This window comes from Trichosurus vulpecula, chromosome 6 (assembly GCF_011100635.1).
Source record: "Trichosurus vulpecula isolate mTriVul1 chromosome 6, mTriVul1.pri, whole genome shotgun sequence".
NCBI classification, from domain to species: domain Eukaryota; kingdom Metazoa; phylum Chordata; class Mammalia; order Diprotodontia; family Phalangeridae; genus Trichosurus; species Trichosurus vulpecula.
In genome coordinates, this window is record NC_050578.1 from 260,268,216 (window position 1) to 260,287,639 (window position 19,424).

The following is a 19,424-nucleotide window of genomic DNA, read 5'->3' on the forward strand; positions in this document are numbered from 1 at the left end:
AATTGGTTTTGTTTGTGCAAAACCTTTTAATTTATTGTGATCAAAATTTTCCATTATTCATTCTGGGATCCTTTCTATCTCCTGTTTGGTCATAAATTCTTCCCTTATTCACAGATCTGACAGGGTCTCCCTTATCCACAGATCTGAAAATTCCTGCTTAGTTTTAATATATAACAAACCTTCCATTCATTTATACCATACATCAGTGCTTTATCGATGGCTTCTGGTATATAAATTTTGGCAAATCCTAACAAAGTGAACCATTAATACACTGTTGGACTACTTTTGTCAAATACAAAGTTTCACATTCAAAAATAAAAGAATATTCACAAAATAATTAATTTTAGGGCTATAGGCACTCATCAATATTAGGGTCAAAATTATCTGAAGAATTATACACATACATTTTTGGAGTAAAGAAATATCATCCTGGCTTATCCAGTGAGTAGTGAAATCACAATATATCTTGAATATATTCAGACATTTGATAAAATCTTTCAGCACAACATTGTTGGCAATGATAGAGATTTGAGGGTGAGAGGAAAATATGATTAGATGAATCCAAAACTTTTTTTTGTCATATGAACCCATGATTGTCAATGACAAACTTATATTCCCCTTGAGACAGAGCTTTAATGTAGTGTTGCTCTGTGATACTCCAAGCACTGTGCTAAGTGCTTTACATATGGCAGTTCATTGGATCCTCACAACTCTGCAAGTGAAGTGCTGTTATTTTTCCATATTTCTGTTTTCCATTTCTTTTTCATTTTACACTTGAAGAAACTGAGGCAAGCAGCAAGCGAGTAACTTGCTGAGAGACATATAGCTAGTGTCTGAGGCTGGATTTGGATGAAGCATAAATGCAAGATGTATTAAGTATGAAGGTGGTACTACATCATGAGGGGTATTTATGATGTAGTATGACTAAATAGGGATTTAGATATTGACAAATTGAAATGATTAGTTAGATCTAGTAAGATAACATTTCAAAGAAATAGATAGAAAATTAATTTTTGTTCGAAGTTGAGAAGCAGACAGTTTTGGGGTGATATTGTTTAGTACTATTTCTTCTGAAAAAAATTTATGTGATTTTTCTAAATGCAAGTTAAGTATGAATTATGACCATAGAAATAGCCATAACCAGCATTATAGTTACATAATTTAATCAGCCAGAGAAGCAGATGAGTATAAATTCATATTATGAAAACCATTTTACCCAAATCAATGTGGATATATTTCCTTTCGTGCTAATTTCAGGCCAGAAGAAATGGACAATCTCATAAAACCTGCTGTTTGTTGTTTTTGTTTAGTCCTTCAGTCATGGCTGACTCTTTATGATCCCATGGACCAGAGTATGCCATGCCCTTCTCCTGAAGTCCCTCCAAGCTCATGTTTATTGATTCCATGACACTCTTTATCCATCTCATCCTATGCTATCACCATTTCCATTTGCCCTTAATTTATCCCAAAATCAGAGTCTTTTCCAATAAATCCTGTGTTCTAATTATATGGTCTAAGTATTTAAGCTTCAGTATTTGTCCTTCCAATGAACAGTCTGAATTAATTTCTTGAATTATTGATTGATTTGATCTCCTTGCTGTTCAAGGGATTCTCAAAATTCTTCCTCAGCACTGCAGTTTGAATGTTGATTCTGCAGCCAGCACTCAGCTTTTTTTTGGAAATGGCTCACTGTCTTTAATCATATATAAAGGTTTTAAAGATCTTTTCCTGAAACAGTAATCACTTTTAGTGTGTATTCAGTTATCATTTATTTCCAAGGTAACATGGTCCTTGTCCGAATGGCTCATATATAATGTGCTTATTGTTGAGGGAAAAAAAAATCTCTCTTATTTGAAGTAATCTTGATCCTGGGCTGCAGAACCCCTAATGGATTGGGCTAGATGATCTTCAATTTTCCTGTCTGCTTCCCAATATTTGGTTTTGTGGTTCTCTGTGTGTTTGGCATGATATGGACGTAGCACTTGAGCCTTTTATTACTTGGAGAAAGCAACAGAATTCCCAAGGGACACAAGTCTCACTACTGATCAACACAAAAGGACTGACTACAGGAAAAGACATGGAAAGAAAGACAGCGACAAAGAACAGCCAGTGCCTACTAACTTGAGAAAAAGATGCATAAATAGTAAGGACTGAACATGCTGAGTTGGAGAAGAAAAAGGTGCTCACTAGCAACAAAATGGCTTTAGTAGCTCTGATCGCAGGGGAGACTCTGGGGGAGGAGTTGGTGCTATGAATGTGCTGGACTTGCTGGTGATGTTGGTACAGCAGAAACACCATGTATCCACTAGTAACAGCCATTAAAACCACAAACACAGAATCATAAAAAGACCTCCAGAGTTGAAGTTTTAGTGAATTCATGGCATATAGGTCAACAGAGCAAAACCATTGTTTGTCTCTGCCTTTAATCTTTGTGCTATTCTGTCTTAGCCGAGTTGTATACATAAGAAGAGGAACATCCATTAAGAGATTGAGGATCCAACATAAAACACAGCAGGGAATGATGGCCTTTGGGGATTTAACTTTGAGGTCTATCCACTTTCGGGTACTGGGGCTGATGGCAATAGCCTGGAAGCAACTAAGGAGGCAGGTACTGCAGAGAGAAAACCCCCGGCATACTCTCCGTAGATAAGCTATGATTTTACACTCAGCATCACTGAGAAAATTATTGAGCTCCCAAGAAAATATTACTATGGGGACTCCCCTAGAAAGAAGAAAAATGGCATTAGCAAAGCATAGTTGGATAAAAATTAGGTTTATGCATCTGGGCTTCTTCTGAGAGATGAAATGAAAAATGAAATGGTAAATGAGGAAAAAGTTTCCTAGGAATCCAATTAGGGTCTGCACCAGAGAGACAGTCCCGATGGCTTCATAATGGAAATTCATTCCTTAGAAGATTTTGTTAGTAGAACTGCTCCCCAATCCAACACGACCTGAGAAGGAAAAAAATGCAATTCTGACTATCCCAGGCTGAGCTTCCTGATGAAATTCCACAATTTCCTTATTTGTCCCATAAGAAGCAAAAATTTTATCCAGTTAAGGTAGGTATAGACACATTTTAGAAAATACTTTCCTTCTAGAACCTCTTGGAAGTCAATGATGCAAATATGATTACACCAACGTTGTAGATAGTTTAAAAACTGTCAAATCAAGGACGCTGCAACTCCCAGATGCTCCCTGGCTCTCACAGTTTCACACAATTAATAACTATTGGAGAAAGAACTGAAAATGAAACCTTTTAATCCAATCCTAGTTCTCTTTCTTCTGTGTTTTGTGGTTTTAGCTTTGCATAAGGTCCTGGGGATGAGGTTGGGAGATGATACAATAATGCTAAGTCCTTGATGTCAATAAACCTGATCCATTATGAAAGGTACATGGGTAGGGATATAACATAAAATTTCAAATAGTTCATGAGGTGATCTATCTCCTCTGTTGACACAATATTGCAGACATTGACAAACAAGGAATTTCCTTGTTGCTTGCCATGTTTTTCCCTATGTACACATAGGCGTATGTGCATGTGTGTGCGTGTGTGTGGGGGAAGTGTCAGTGTGTGTATGGGGAGATATATATTACACATATGTGTATAATATATACATATAGTGTGTATATGTTATATACACATATGTACACATATGTATATATGTTATATACACATATTTACACATATGTATATATGTTATATACACATATGTACACATATGTATATATATATTATATACATATGTATTACATACCCACACACAGCCACTAAACAACTACTGAAATCTTAGAGTATACTCAAAGATGAGTAGGGTGTAGGACCAGGATGGTGAGACGCCCAGTATTTTCTTTCCTAGTCAGACCATAGCTTGAATATTTTATTAATTTCTGTGGCTATTTTTAGTAGGACATTGATATCCTTGAGAGCATCTGAAGCAGGGAAATAGCATGTTGAAAGGCCTAGGGAACATGTGACAATGGACAATGACAGCTGCAGTGGCAGTGCATTGCAATATTGATTGATGAATCTGGAGTTAGGGAAATGGGTTCGAACTGATCCCTGGAAATTGTTACCTACTCATCTTTGGGGAATCCATTTAGATTCTCCATGTGACAGAGTCCTATTATAACTTCAGTCCCAAAGTTCATCGGTGGGAAATTTTCTTTTCAGTGAGGGAGCTTAATCCCCTACACTGATTGAACACTGGTGCTGAGTTGGTAAGAAAAGGAGAGAGAAAGAGCTTTCTAGTCTCTTATAAACATTCTTCAAGCTCAGGAATATTCTTTGAGTTCTCTTCAAGTTTCAAGTCACTTCAGGCTTTGGGAACTTCTGGTTTCTTCCTTTGAGAGAGAAGATGGAAGGGACCAATCTCACTTTAGGCTGCTGAAGGGAAAGACTCTGAGAAGACATGAGGGGAGCTGGCATGCTCCATTATCTTAATCTGCCCCACTTGCTACTCTAGAGACTTTGGGGAAGTTCCTCTTGGGTGTGATCTAGGACTCGCTCTCAGTCAAGTTGAGTTACCTCATTCCCGATGGGAGAGCTCCTTCACTCTGTATTGGCTCATGTACATTCTACTATACTACCTTCTCTGATTTCTGTTTTGGTGCTGATTTGGATGAATGACTTTTCTTTGCCAAGTGTTAAATGTGTGGTCTTTTTGGAACTGGTATCTAGAGAAAAAAGGCCAAATTTGGATATAGAGCTTCTTTCCCCAAAATAATGAAATAGTCATTAGAAGTTACCCTGCACAAGGTTACATGTTCTAGACTATGGGTGTTTAACCCTTGGCCTCCACATGTGATACCACATCAAAAGCCTCCAAGAAAAATATGAATTGGTCTCAGACCATGGAAGAGCTCACAAATGATTTGGAAAATCAAATAAGGGAAGTAGAGGAAAAATCGGGAAGAGAAATGAGTGTGATGTAAGAAAATCACGAAAATAGTGAAAACAAATCAACAGCTTCCTAAAGGAGATCCAAAAAATACTGAAGAAACTACAACTTTAAAAAAATAGACTAACTGAAATGGCAAAAGAGCTCCAAAAAGCCAATCAGGAGAAGATTACCTCAAAAGGCAGAATTAGCCAAATGGAAAAGGAGGTCTAAAGGATCACTGAAGAAAATAATGCCTTAAAAATTAGCATGTAACAAGTGGAAGCTAGTGATTTTATGAGAAATCAAGAAATTATAAAAAGAGAAACAAAAGAATGAAAAAATTGTAAGACAATGTGAAATATCTCATCCGGAAAACCACTGACCCGGAGAAAAGATCCAGGAGAGATAATTTTAAAATTATTGTACTACCTGAAAGCCATGGCCCAAAAAAGAGCATAGATATAATCATTTAAGAAATTATCAAGGAAAACTGTCCTTATATTCTAGAACAAGAGGATAAAATAGAAAGTGAGAGAATCCAACAATTGCCTCTTGAAAAAAATCCCAAAAAGAAAGCTCCTAGCAATATTGTAGCTAAATTGCGGAGTTTCTAGGTCAAAGAGAAAATATTATAAGCAGTAAGAAAGGAACAATTTGAGTATTGTGGAAACACAGTCAGGAAAACACAAGATCTAGCAGCTTCTACACTAAGAGATTGAAGGGCTTGGAATACGATATTCCAGATTTCCAAGGAGCTAGGATTAAAACCAAGAAATCACCTACCCAGCAAAACTGAGTATAATATTTCAGGGAAAAATGTGGATGAATCAGAGGACTTCGAAGTGTTCTTGATGAAAAGACCAGAACTAAATAGCAAATTTGACTTTCAAATACAAGAATCAAGAGAAGCATGAAGAGGTAAACAGGAAAGAGAACTCATAAGTGACTTACTAAAGTTGAACTGTTTACATTCCTACATGGAAATGTAGCTCATGCGACCTTTCTCAGTATTAGAGTAGTTGAAGGAAATATGCATACATATATACATATATCTATATCTATATCTATCTGTATATTTCTATCTATCTATCTATACATACATAGGTGTGTGTGTGTATATATATATATATATATATATATATATATATATATATATATATATACAGAGAGAGAGAGAGAGAGAGAGAGCATGGAGTGAGTTGAACATGAAAAAATGATATCTAAAAATAAAATTAAGTGGTGAGAGAGATATACTGGGAGAAGGAGAAAGGGAGAGATACAATGGAGTAAAGTATCTCACTGAAATGTGGCAAGAAAAAGCTGTTAAAATGGAAGGGAAGAGGGGGTAGGTGAAAAGGAATGAGTGAACCTTGCTCTCATCAGATTTGGTTTAAGGAGAAATAACATACACATTCAATTGGGTATCTTACCCTACAGAACAGTAGAGGGGAAGTGAATAAAAGGCAGGTTATAGAAAGGAGGGCAAATTGGGGGAGGAGGTAGTCAAAAGCAAACACTTTTGAAAAGGAAGAGGGTCAAAGGAGAAAATTGAACAAAGGTGGGCAGAATAGGATAGAGGGAAATATTGTTAATCTTTGACAACATGAATATTATGGAAGTGTGTTGCATAATGATATATGTATAACTATATTGAATTACTTGCTTTTTTAAGGAGGTTGGGTGGGGAGGGAAGAAAGAAGAGAGTCTGGAACTCAAAGTTCTAAAAACAAATGTTATAAAATGATTTACCTACACCTGGGAAAGAAGATACAGGCAATGGGGTGTAGAAGTCTATCTTGCCCTACAAGAATGTAAGGGGAAAGAGAATGGGGAGGGAGAGTGGGTTGATAGAAGGGAAGGGGAAAGACTGGGGAAAGGGGCAGTCAGAATTCATGCCATCTTGGGGAGGGGGGAGGATAGAGATGGGGAGAAAATTTGTAACTCAAAATCTTGTAATCTTGTGGAAATAAATGTTGAAAACTAAAAATACATTTTAAAAATGTTTAAATAAGAGCCACACTTGAGGACCTAGAGGGAGCAAAAAGATCTAATTCTGGTGTGGTGTTCATTCTGTCTTAAAAAAGCAGAGTAGCCTTTATGCCCAATTTCCTTCTAGGGATTAGAGTCTCCTTCAGAGAAGTGAGGGAAGAAAATAACTAGCGATGTCTCTTCTTCCTCCTTTTCAGGCACAAAATGACACCCTTATGCTACATGTGGAGGATAGGTCTTCACTATATGTGGGCCTTGTGAAATGTGGGTCCTCACTACAATATGATAAAGTCACTATAGAGGAGTCTTATGGGAAAAGGGATAACTTGAGGATTCATGGATAAAGAATAGACTAAAAATCAGACTGTGGAAGAGGGTGTGTGTAGGAATCATGCCGTACCTGTGAAGCTGTTCTGGTCTGTGATGGTGATTGGGTAGTTATTGCTTTGGTTTATCTTGATTATACTTTTGGATTGTTTAATAACAATCCTAATAATAACACTTGTATAGCATTGTAAAGCTTATAAGACATTTTGTACATATTATCTCCTTCAAGTTGGAGGAAATACAGGTATACAGGTATGTATTTATATACATATACATAATACATACATCCCCTTGTAAGTATCTTGTTCTTTTTATTGTTTGGAACCATATAGATAAATAGACTATCCCCACGTACACACACACACTTTGCTAAACATAACAAAAAACAAGAAACACATAATATGTTCCCTATGTGAGGAATATATATACATATATATACATATATATGTATATATATATATATATACACATACATATATATGCGTGTGCGTGTATGTGCATGTGTGTGTGTATGTATGTCTCTTTTTATCTTGTGCCTATATCGTCGTAGTGTCAAGTCAATGATTGGTGGTTTAGGTGAAACTCAGCTTTGATTTTTCTTAGCTCAGTAAACTTGACAACCCAGCTGGGCACCCCTTACTGCAGAGATCAATTTGTAAAACATGAGAAGGCAGTAAATCTTACCAAAGACTAGGCATCAAATAACTGGCAGCAGGGAGCATCATGGAAGGGGCAGAGAGAAAAAGAGAAAGAAGAGAGGAGACTGAAATGAACACTCAGAGATACTGCTGTCATAGACTGCTGGAGGTTTATATAGCAGTGTGGCATTAACATTTAACACCACATAATGAAATATTGGAAAAAAAAGCTGTGCTACTTATCTACATCGCTTTGTGCATCTCTCTCTCTCTCTCTCTCTCTCTCTCTCTCTGGCAATGAGGGTCAAGTGACATGACCAGGGTCGCACAGAAAAGAAAAACACCTTAAATGTATTTCTCAAGATACTCATCTGCAAACTGAGAAAGTCAGAGTGAATGGGGCCCCTTTCAGCTCTAAACCTAGAACTCTTGTATTGAGAACAGACAAAGTACTGTCATATAACGAATATGTCCACAACTGCCTGTATTCCAATGGGAACTGAGCTCGTTGCCAACATTTTCTCATAGTATAGAAGATAATACTGGGGGATGAAGGAGCTGAAGCCAAAGCTTTGAAAGGCAGGCACGACTCCAAACCATGTTAAGTACCGCTTCCATCTTTTCAAATGTTTGTTAGGTAGAACTGAGTGAGTCCTACTCATCAGGCTGGGCTCCTACTAGAGAATTAAGACAAATCTCCCTACCCCCAGTTCCCGACACACCTTGGCCTCACCATCTAAGATTTCCTTAGGCTTTGAGTATCCCAGCAATTTCTTAGTGTTCTTTTGGGACAAAATAATTAAGAGGCAGTACCTGCTGCATTTGAGCCTATACCTATTTCCCTGCCTGTCTAGGTTTAGATTAAAGCAGAAGAGGGAGGGAAAGGGTGAGGGAGAGAGGAAGAGAGAGAGAGGGAAGGAGGGAGACACACACGGACACAGAGAGAGAGAGAGAGAGAGACAGAGAGACAGAGAGACAGAGAGAGACAGAGCGTGAAGAGACAGACAGAGAGAGAAACAGAGACAGACAGAGACAGTCAGACAGAAAAAGAGAGACAGAGAAACAGACACACAGAGACTGAAAGACAAGAACAGAGAGACCAAGAGAGATGCACAAACATAGAGAGAATGAAAGACAGAGAAAGTCAGAGACAGAGATATAGGGAAGGACAAAGACAGAAAGACAGAGAGAGAGGGGGGAGTGGGGCAACATCAACTGAACCACCATAGCAGACAATATGTCCCTTGTCCTTCTGAAGGATAACACCATACTTACATTGACATAGTCCACAACATCCCTGCATTTTCTCCAGCACCCAAATACACAGGAATATCATCTTTTCCTAGAAAAGGCTCCTAATCAATCTCAGTCTCTGAGACTAAGAATTAGTCACTTACCGAGTCTATCTCTGCTGCAAGAAGAATGGGTGGGGAATTGATGTATGTGTGTACAGAGTGGGTGGGAATGGGACTCCAGATATAGTCAGTTAGGTCTCAGCTCATCTCTTCTAAGACCTCTTATTTTCATGTCATCTGCAGGAGCAGTGACAGCATGTCCATAGGGATTCTGAGATGTGTCTGAAGAATCAGCAAACTTTGGTCTCAGGTGCAAATCTCTATCAACAATGAGTATTGATTAATTGGAATTTCCAGAGGAGCACCTGTGAGCAGCAGGGACAGAAACAGAGAGGAAGTGAGGATGAGTCAGGGTCTTATGGAGGGGAATTCAGAGATTCTTGAGGACTGATGGTAATGAGGGCCTTTGTGCAGGTATCCTGAGGGTTCTACTGAGCTATTCTACCTTTTCATTCAATTTCCTTGAACTCAATACAATCAGCATTTATGTAGCCCCTACTATATGCCAAGCATTGGAGAAGGAAATGGGAAATAAATCCAATATCTTTGTGAAAAAAAAGAAAACATAGACAGTATTGACATGACATGGTCTGTGGGGTCAAGTAAGACTCAGACATGACTTGTATGATGGAACAATGTGCCAGGCACTATGCTGACTGCTGGGGATGCAAACAAGAAAAACAGAAAGTCCCTCCCCTAAAGGAGCTATCTAGTGGATACAAAAAGGACACACAAAATGAAGTTATAAAGTGAGAAGAGGCTGTATAGCTATCAAGAAGTATGGTGTTCTGTGGAGTGAACCCAACTAGATCTGCTTATCAAAAATGATATTACATGAATTGTTGCTTTTTGTTGTCCAGTTGTGTCCATGTTTACAGACCCATGGTAAGGACTAACTTTGATAGGCTTGACTGCTCTCATCAATACAAGGTTCAAAGCTTCTCCAAGACTTGTGATGGATAAAGTTATGCACATCCAGAGTAAGAATTATGGAGTCTGAATGCAGATGGAGGGAAAGTATTTGCTCATTTTTTCCTTCATTTCTCTTTTTTCATGATTCATGCCACTGGTTATAATTCTTCCTTGTAACTGGACTATTAAGTAAATAAGTTCAATGTGAAGAACCAATATAGAACCTACATTGGATTATACGCCATCTTGGGAGAAGGAGGGAGGAGAGGGAGGGACAGAAAATTTAGAACCCAAATCTTGTGGGATGGAATGTTGTAAACAAAAAATAAAAACTAAATTTATTTTAAAAAGACTGCATTTGGTGGTTATCTTTACTGAGATGCTGGCCTGGTTTGCCATTTCTTTCTCTAGCACATTTTATAGATAAAGGAAGGAGAGGGAAAACAGGGTGAAGTGACTTGGCCAGAATCACAAAACTAGGAACTGTCCTAGGCAGGATTTTAAGTCAGGTCCTCCTGACTCCAGGGCCCGCCTTCTATCCACTGTGCCACTTAGCTGAAAGAAGAATACATTGGCAATATATGAATATTATAAATACTATCAGATGATAAATTTCTGTAAAGAGATGCCCTAAAAGAGTGTAATTATAACAATGTGAATAGCTGTCATCTGTTTGTAAGAGAGACCTTTAAGCAAATGAGGATGTTTATTCTGAACAAGAGAAAATTTAGCAAGAGCTCAGTAGTGATTTTCAAGTATTTTGAGACAATCCTGTGGAGGAAAGTCAATTTTTTGTAGGCCCAAGGGGACAACTTAGGATAAATGAATGGCAATGTCATAGGGGAAAATGTCAGTGTTTAGAAAGCAACATCCTAGCAATCAAAGCTGTCTCTAAGTAGATTTGTTCATGTGAAGAACTAGTGAATTCCTGATGGGTAGATTGAAATTTTTAGGCTGGTAGAGAGGAAATTCCTGCTCTGTTATGAGTGTGAAAGATGAACCTTTAGGATCCTTCCCTCTTTGAGTTTCTATGATTTAACTTGAAGTTCTCAACCAGCCAGCAAAGGAAACAGAAAGGATTCCTATTCTGTTGTAGAGATGAGAAAAGTAAATTATGGAATGGTGATGAGATTTACACGCAGTCTCAAAGCAGATGTGAGATCCAGCGTTAGGAAGAAACCAGATGGATCCTCCTTGCCACAGCATATAGTTTCTAAACTAATCCTAGATGCTATCTTTGCATTTCTTCTATAGAAACTATCATTCTGGATATTGTCATCACAATTATGAAGTATATTTACATGCATAAAACTCACCATAGTGTGTGTGCACGTGTGTATGTGTGTGTGTGTGTGTGTGTGTGTATGCATGTACATGCACTTAAAGTGTGAGAGAAAGTGGTAAGATTAAGATTTCCATGCTAGCATGTAGCCATCCCATCTGGTCATATCTGATCCGATGTTTGTTAAGATACTCCAGGAGGATAATATATTCAGTCTTCTTCTTTAATTTGGTTTTTAAAATCCTCCTTGAGCTCTTCTAGGAATGCTTTTTGGGCTTGAGACCCATTCACTTTCCCTTTTGAGGTTTCAGATGTGGGTGTACTATCAATGCTGTCCTCTTCTGAATTGGTATTTTGATGTTCTCTGTCCCCATAATAAGTCAGTAATCTTTGGTTTTCTGGATTGTTTCTTCATGGTGTTTGCCTTTTTCCTGGCTTTTAAAGTGGATCTCTTCTTCTGGGGTCCAGGGGGGCTCTGTCTCAAGTTTCTTGTGCTGGGAACTGGGGGCCTGATTACTGGCTTTGTGTGCTGCGGCCTCTGGTTTTGTGAGCCAGAGGCTACATAATGTTGCCACTCACCTGGTGCTGAGCTAGGGCTGGCTGGTATGCCAAGTCCAAGGCCAGGTGATGACTTTCTGAGTTCGTCTGTATTACACTGAAGCTCCAGGTGTGAGGTATGAGGGAGGGGTGGCCTGGCTGCTGGAAGTTTCCTCTTCCCCAAAGGCTGTGCTATGGCATGGGTGGTCTCAGCAGTTGTCTGGGGGTGGTGTCTGCCACTTCCCCTGACTGTGTGAAGGCACCTCTGGGGTCTTGGTGTTGACACTTGCTATCTCCACCCCCCCCCCCCCCCGCCCCCTGGGCTCAGGAACTCCTGCTCTTCTGCTGAGGTGGAGCCTGCTAGGAGACCTCTCTTCCTGCTCTAATCTCCTTCCACCACTCCAAGAGGGGGCCTCCACAGCTTCTCATATTAAAAGGTTACTGAAGCCTCACTTGTGGCTCCTCTCTTCCAGGGTTTCTCCCAGGGCAGTATTCTCTGGGTGAGGAAAGGAGAGAAGAGAGCTATTTTACCTGGTCATCATGGCCCCTGAAAGTTGAAGAAGGCAAGTTTCAATCATGCAGACTGTGGACTGCAAGCCTCGGGAATGGTTGCTCTCATGGCCACAGGCTGTGTGCTGGTGTCTCCTGTAGTGCCAGTAGACTCCCGTCATCAGCTGATAGGGCTGGGGGTCACCACTGTAGCTGGTACTTCAGCCCTTGGCCTGCTCCTGCTCTCATTCAGGTATGACTTAGATGCCCAGTACTCTCCCAACCTGGTTCTCTGGCTAGGTTCCACCACTGCTCCGGTTTTGGTATAGTCTGGTGCAGCATCATGCTGTGTGCTCTCCCAGCCCACAGATCCATCTTGTTGACCCTGCATACTCTCCTGGCTGTGACATTTGTCCACCTCACTCTACTAGTGGCTTCTAGCTCTCTCAAATCTGCTCAGATTCACTTTTTTAGCGCTATCTCACAGAATTTGTAGGAGAGGTTGGCTAATTCCCTGCTTTCACAGCACCACCTTCTGTCTGCTAATTGACAATTTTTAATCAATCGTTTAAATAAAATGATAGATATTTTATCAAATTCAGAGATACCATAAGTATAGGAGTGATCACTTGCAAATTCTTAGAGATTTCAGATATAAAAGCCCTGTGGCAGCCTAGAGCTTTGGGCAATATCAAACTAAGATAATGTCCTATAGGAAAAATGTAAAATCTTTCACTTAGGCACAAAAAAATAGTCACCTTCACAAGAATAAATTATGTAAAGACACCCATTTTTCCTTTCTTATTTGTTTCTTTGGAAAGGGGAAGGCAGGGCTGTTGGGGTTAAGCGACTTGCCCAAGATCATACAGCTAATAAGTGTGTCAAGTGTCTGAGGCCAAATATGAACTCAGGTCCTCTTGACTCTAGGGCCAGTGCTCTAACCACTTAGACACCTAGCTGCTCCACACACCCATTTTTCTGAAGAAGTTCTGAGACCTTTAGTGGAGGATTTAATCATTTTAGCTGTGTGTGATACAAGAGCTAAAAGACTTCACGTTACCTTGTGCTACCTTAAGATGAACTTACCTTCAAGAAATTGGGTGGTAAGGGTCCCACTCTATTCTGCCCTCTTTATTTTTGTTTTTGTTTTTTGTCCTCTGTTTTCAAAGAAGACTGTGACATCAAGGTGGTGATTCCATAATATGTAAGTGAGTTGGATTTAAGTGAGGGAGGGCTTTGCAAAGTCACCAAGTTCACTTTTTCCTCTGGAGTCACCTGGTTCCAGTGGGGAGGTCTAGATCTTGACAGCTGTAGATGGCCCAGCATGCAGTGGAGGACTGTGGACTTTTTAAGCTAAGGTCTTTAACCGGTCTCAGTTTGACTAAGGCAATGACCATTCAATGATTAAGGCTAAATAAGAATTGAAGCAGTGAAAAAACAAAAACAAAACAAAATACTAGCACAACTCATGTCCTCATGAGGACTAATTGGACATATTGTGCTCCATTCTGTGTGACACAGCTTAAGGAGGATATTGATAAGTGAGAGAAATGATTATTTCTCTCCTCCATTAATAGCAAAGTATTGAATTAGAACTAATATTTTTCCCCTTCCTTTTTCTCATTTAGAAATCAGCATGTGTAGGTTATTCAGTCAGCCTTTGAAGGGCAGGGCTAATAAAGACAAAAAATATTGGACAGAGGAATCCTACTGGGAAAACTCAGATTTATTTGAAACATAAAGAAACTCCAGTTTACGTGACTTGATGGATTCTGGCCCATTGTGTTTTACTTAGACAGGTCTGGGTACAAGTGGATTTTCCCTTTTGTCTAGATTACCCTATATAGGATGATTTGAGTATAGAGAAGGATCTTTTACCAAGACTGAGGGATCAGAACCATGTCCCCTAGATTCTCATTACAATAAGCCCAGCTCTCATTATAATATTCATTCCCCCTTTGCTTGTTATCCTATCAGAGTTGATTTTAACCCTCAGGTGCCACCCACCTTTTTCCAAATGCTTTACAATAATAATCTGGTTGAGATAGAGAATTCTCAGGATTTCATAAACAAAATTCATTCTTTAGATGTCTTGGGCAGAGGAATTTCCATCTGATCCAAAGTAACCTGAGAGAAACAAGGACATTATGGCACAACATCAAGGTTTCTCAATGTAATTCCCTATTATCCTCTATGCAGAACTGTAAGGGAGTGGGATCACAAGTAAGTGTTTGTGGCACACTGATCCATCAAGAGTATTTATTAATTGCTTGCTCTGTGAAATTTTAATACTTCATGTTTAGGTAATGTTGGACCAGACAGATCCAGTACTTATGTTTGTATTCACGTAAGACTTTGGAGCACATAAATATTTTATTTTATTTTATTTTCATTTATTCAATTTTATTTGGTGTATGTGTTTATTTCTCTTATATGCTTTTATTTTAAGCAAAATATTATGTTTTTTAAATCTAATTTATTTTTCTTATTCTTTAATTGGAATGTTTATCCCATTCAAGTTTAAAGTTATGAAAGTTAGACTTATACTTTCTTCATTTTACTAATATTTATTTAAAATTATGCTTATTTCCCCTTTTCCTCATAAAGCCAAGATTATGTTTCTCCATTTACTTTATCTTTATCAGGTGTAAGGAAAACATATTCCAACTGTTCTTATGCCCTGAGCAGTTAGTTAGTGTCTATCACCCATCTCTGTTTCTTACAGTTTTACCTTGTTTTGGGAGATTCACATATTAGTTCATTTTTCTTTCTTGTTTTTATTTAGCTATTCATTTCCTGCCCTCTTTCTTTTTCCTTTCCACTAAGCAGTCAAGTAAAATCTCCCTTTATGTTTTCTTCTGTACCTTGTTTCATTCAAAACTTTAAAAAATGTATAGAGATATCACTTAGGCACAATTTTTCCCCAGCCTTTCTAAGTTACATATTCTCCATTCATTTAAAGTTGTTAATGATATCATTTTTTATTTCCTTTTTTTCATCTATTCATTTCCTCTGGGGTGGGATTGAGTGAAGATCCACCATTAGTAAATGAAGCAAGGATGAGAGTACTTGAATGGAGAATGAGAAAAAAAGTAGCTAAAAAAATTGGAGGGGAACCAGAAGAGATAATGACATGAAAACCTAGAGAGAAGTTTAAATCAAGAAGAGAGTGATTGATGGTCTCAGAGGGTATCAGGAAATCAAGATAGGGAATGAGAAAAGGCCCTTAGATTTCTGGGTGAAAACATTTTAGTTATTTAGGAAGGGATAGTTTTAGTTGAACCTAGAACTCAGACCTCAGAAAATTAACAAAAGAGTTTGAGGAAGACAAATGGTGCCATTGATTGAAAATTACTTTCTGTGGTTTAATTATGAAAGGGAGGAGAAATATAGCATAGTAGCTACATAGGAAGAATGGATCAAAGGATGGTTTTACAAAATGCAGGAAACTTGGTTTGTTTGTTTTCAGGAGACATAGAGGCAGCCAATAGAGAGGGAGAGATGGAAAATTAATGAGAGAGTGAGGAAGATAAAAGTGTCAATATACTAGAGAAGAAAGGATGGGATGACATCATTGTTGTGCAAAGATCAGTTTGCCCTGACAAGAAGGGCAATTTTATGTGGGGCAGTGATAAAGGAAAAGGTACTGGTGGAAGGCACTTTAGTGATTTGAGTTGAGGAGAGGCAGAAGAGGGATGTTTTGGGGAATATTTTTAGTGAAATGCGAAAAAAAAAGGTTTTCAGCTAATCGGGATGGGAAGAAGGGAACAGTGGGAGTTTTGGACAGAGACAGAAAGGTTTGGAAATGTTAGTTTGTTCAATTTGATATTGTATTGATTAGAGTTAGGTAAAGGGATTGCCTTGGTGCAGTGAAGGCCAAGTTTGTATTATGAAAAACAAATTTGTGGTGGGCCAAGCAATCATTATTTTTTTGAAGTTTCATCCAATTTTGATAATTTTCATAATCTAACTTACATGCCATTCAGAAAAGCTGCAAGGAAGAATAAATAGAAGGTGAGAAACTGAGACATCTAGAAATTCACAGGAGGCAAACACCTTGAAATGATTAAGGATATATATCTATGACCCTACTGTATTTATATGGGTGAACACATGCACATATACATATAGACATATATATATATGTATATATATATATGTACACACACACACACACACACACATATATATATATACACACACCCATATACAACATCATGTGTTCACAGTTTGGTCAACAAGCAAGAGCAACCAGATATCCTAATTAAAGAATTTGACTTCAAATATTTTACTGAGACCTACTAGGATGATATTAATGACTTCACCATGGCCCTGGATGGATGTAACTTATTAATATAACATGAGAGGTAAAAATGTAAGAAATGTTTAATTGGGGAAAGACATGGTTTTGAAGTCTAGAAAAAGTAAAATAAAAAATAAAAAAAAGATTATTAAAACGTGTACATGTGATTGGGAAATATTTAAAGAAATAAAAATATTTTATAAAACAGTGCCTGAAGGGAAATGAATTTTGGACATCTAGGCCCCCTGCAGAAAATGGATCCAAGACTGGCAAGTGACAATAAAATTAGGTAAAAGGGCTTTTCAAATCTGTATTGGGACTAAAAGTATCATCCAATTAATAAACAAGCTATTGTTTGAAGTAGATTGGACAATGATGATTGACACCATCAGAGGAGGCAAAACTTCTTAATTGGTTTATTTTTTTCTTTGTAAATGGATGGACCTTTTCATTAAAAATGACAGAACAAAAATGCAAATGGGGAATTAATGTGAAAGATAAGTAATGAAGTATAATAAGAAATAACATGGTTTGTCTTGATGAATTCACTTCAGTTAGCTCAGGACAAATATAATCTCAGGCACTGAAAGACTCAGCCAATGTAATTGCTGAGTTACTGTCAATGACACATGAAAGTACTAGGAACATGCCAAGGATATCTCCATGTTGGGAGAAAAATTAAAGAAAACATCACAAACAAGCAAATTACATACCTTAGTCTTCGTTTTCACAGTAATAGTAATGTCCTAATTCTTTTCCTACCCTTGTGCATAACTTTGTGGTGAAATCACTTTATAAACTGCAACATCCTATTCCAATGTGAGTGATTATTTCTATCATTACGATTGTTGTTACTGTTTGTAGACAGCATAATTGAAATTAGGGGAACCGATGTATTGATCAAGTGAAATGGCAGAGAGAAAAGAAAAAGCCTAGGAAGGGATTGTGGGATGCTTTTATTGGCCATGATATGGATGAGGAATCTTCAGAGGAAAATAGAACAGTCAGACAGATAGAAGGACCAGGGGCCTACAGGGTCATGAAAAGCTGAAGAGGACATATCATCCAGAAGAGGCAGAGGATTGTAGTGGATAGAGAGTTTCCTAACTCATCTCAAATTCTGTTTTGTAGTTAAGTCCTCCAAGAGACTTCCGAATGTACTTTAGGCTTTAGGCCAGTTTAGAATCCAATATTCTTTCATGTGTCTTTCTGTGGCTACCAACGGCTTCTCTGCATCATATCCACAGGCAATCTATTCACTCTGTTTTGCTTGTTAGAGGTAACAGAAGGCAAGAGTATTCATTAACTTTCTAGTCTATTGCTCACTAAAACACTTGTGCCATGACTCCTCTGATTTGCCTTCATTTCCTCTTCTCCACAAGGTTGGAAGAACACAAATGAAGAGAGGACTAGGATTCTGGCCCTGTGTAAATGGTAGGGTGAACATTCTAATAAATATTTCCCCCCTTGCTTTTGCATTATGACCCATTTCATTTTGTTTTTAACGTATGTGTTAGGTGATCTAGTCATGCAAAAAGCAAAGTGTTATTACATGTAGAATGATAATTAAATTTTTGACTAATAGAAAGCTGACATAGACTTGTATTCTGGCATCCCCTCAGAAATTTCTTTGCTGCTGCTGCTGCTGCTACAGTCCACCATCTGCTTCTGGCCTCTGGCCCTATACTTGGCAATAAGCAATAAGACACAAACATAACCCTCCTCACCCTCTGCAGAAGAGGTGGAGAAGAAAGCAGAACGTTTGCTCTGCTTATGGTGGCAGTGTACTCATTGCTGAATTTTATTTCCGAATCAAGGAACAGGGGTACTTGTGGCAGAATCCTGGGTTACTACATGTGTGTGTGTGTGTGTGTGTGTGTGTGTGTGTAGTGTTATTTCTGGGTTAAATATCCCATATTTCTGGAATAAACACAGTTCATAGCCTGTTAGGCATCATTCTAAATTGTTCTCCAGAATGGTTGGATCAATATAAAGCCCCATCAATACTGCATTAGTGTACTGATTTTGCCACATCCACTCCCTCATTTGTCATTTTAGCCAATATGATAGATATGAGGTTGTAAATCAGTTATTTTATTTTGCATTTCTCCAGTCAATAGTGATTTTAGGGAATTTTTCATTTGACTATAGATAGCTTTGCTTTCTCCTTCTGCAAACTGCCTCTTCATATCCTTTGGCCGTTTATCATCAGGAGAATGACCTACACTTTTATAAATTTGATTACATTCTGTATACATCTGAAAAAAACAAGACTTTTATTGTAAAAATTCCCTGTAAAATTTCCCTCACTTTCCTACTTTCCTTTTATTCTTCATTGCATTGGTTTTGTTTGTGCAAAACCTTTTAATTTATTGTAATGAAAATTTTCCATTATTCATTCTGGGATCCTTTCTATCCCCTGTTTGGTCATAAATTCTGCCCTTATCCACAGATCTGAAAGGTCCCTCTGCATTTTAATATATAACAATCTTTCCATTCATTTATATCCTACATCAGTGCTTCATCGAGTTCCTCATTCCAAAATTGAAGAATATTCACAAAATAATAAATTTTAGGGCTATAGGCACTCATCAATTGTAGCAATATTAGGATCTGAATTAGTTGAAGAATTACACACGAATATTTTTAGAGTAAAGAAGTATCATCCTGGCTTATCCAGTGAGTAATGAAATCACATTATAACTTGGATAT

General features: G+C 38.0%; 1 protein-coding gene across 1 annotated transcript; it reads right to left on the minus strand.

The window, feature by feature from the left end:
* Positions 1–1,908: 1,908 nt before the first annotated feature.
* On the minus strand, positions 1,909–2,904 carry LOC118854984 (vomeronasal type-1 receptor 3-like). The gene has a single exon (XM_036765140.1). It carries the CDS (start codon positions 2,902–2,904, stop codon positions 1,909–1,911), a length of 996 nt encoding a protein of 331 aa, XP_036621035.1.
* Positions 2,905–19,424: the final 16,520 nt, after the last annotated feature.

Excerpts from the sequence above, each read along its gene's own strand:
- LOC118854984 (XM_036765140.1), bottom strand. The coding sequence starts at position 2,904 with ATGAATTTCCATTATGAAGCCATCGGGACTGTCTCTCTGGTGCAGACC.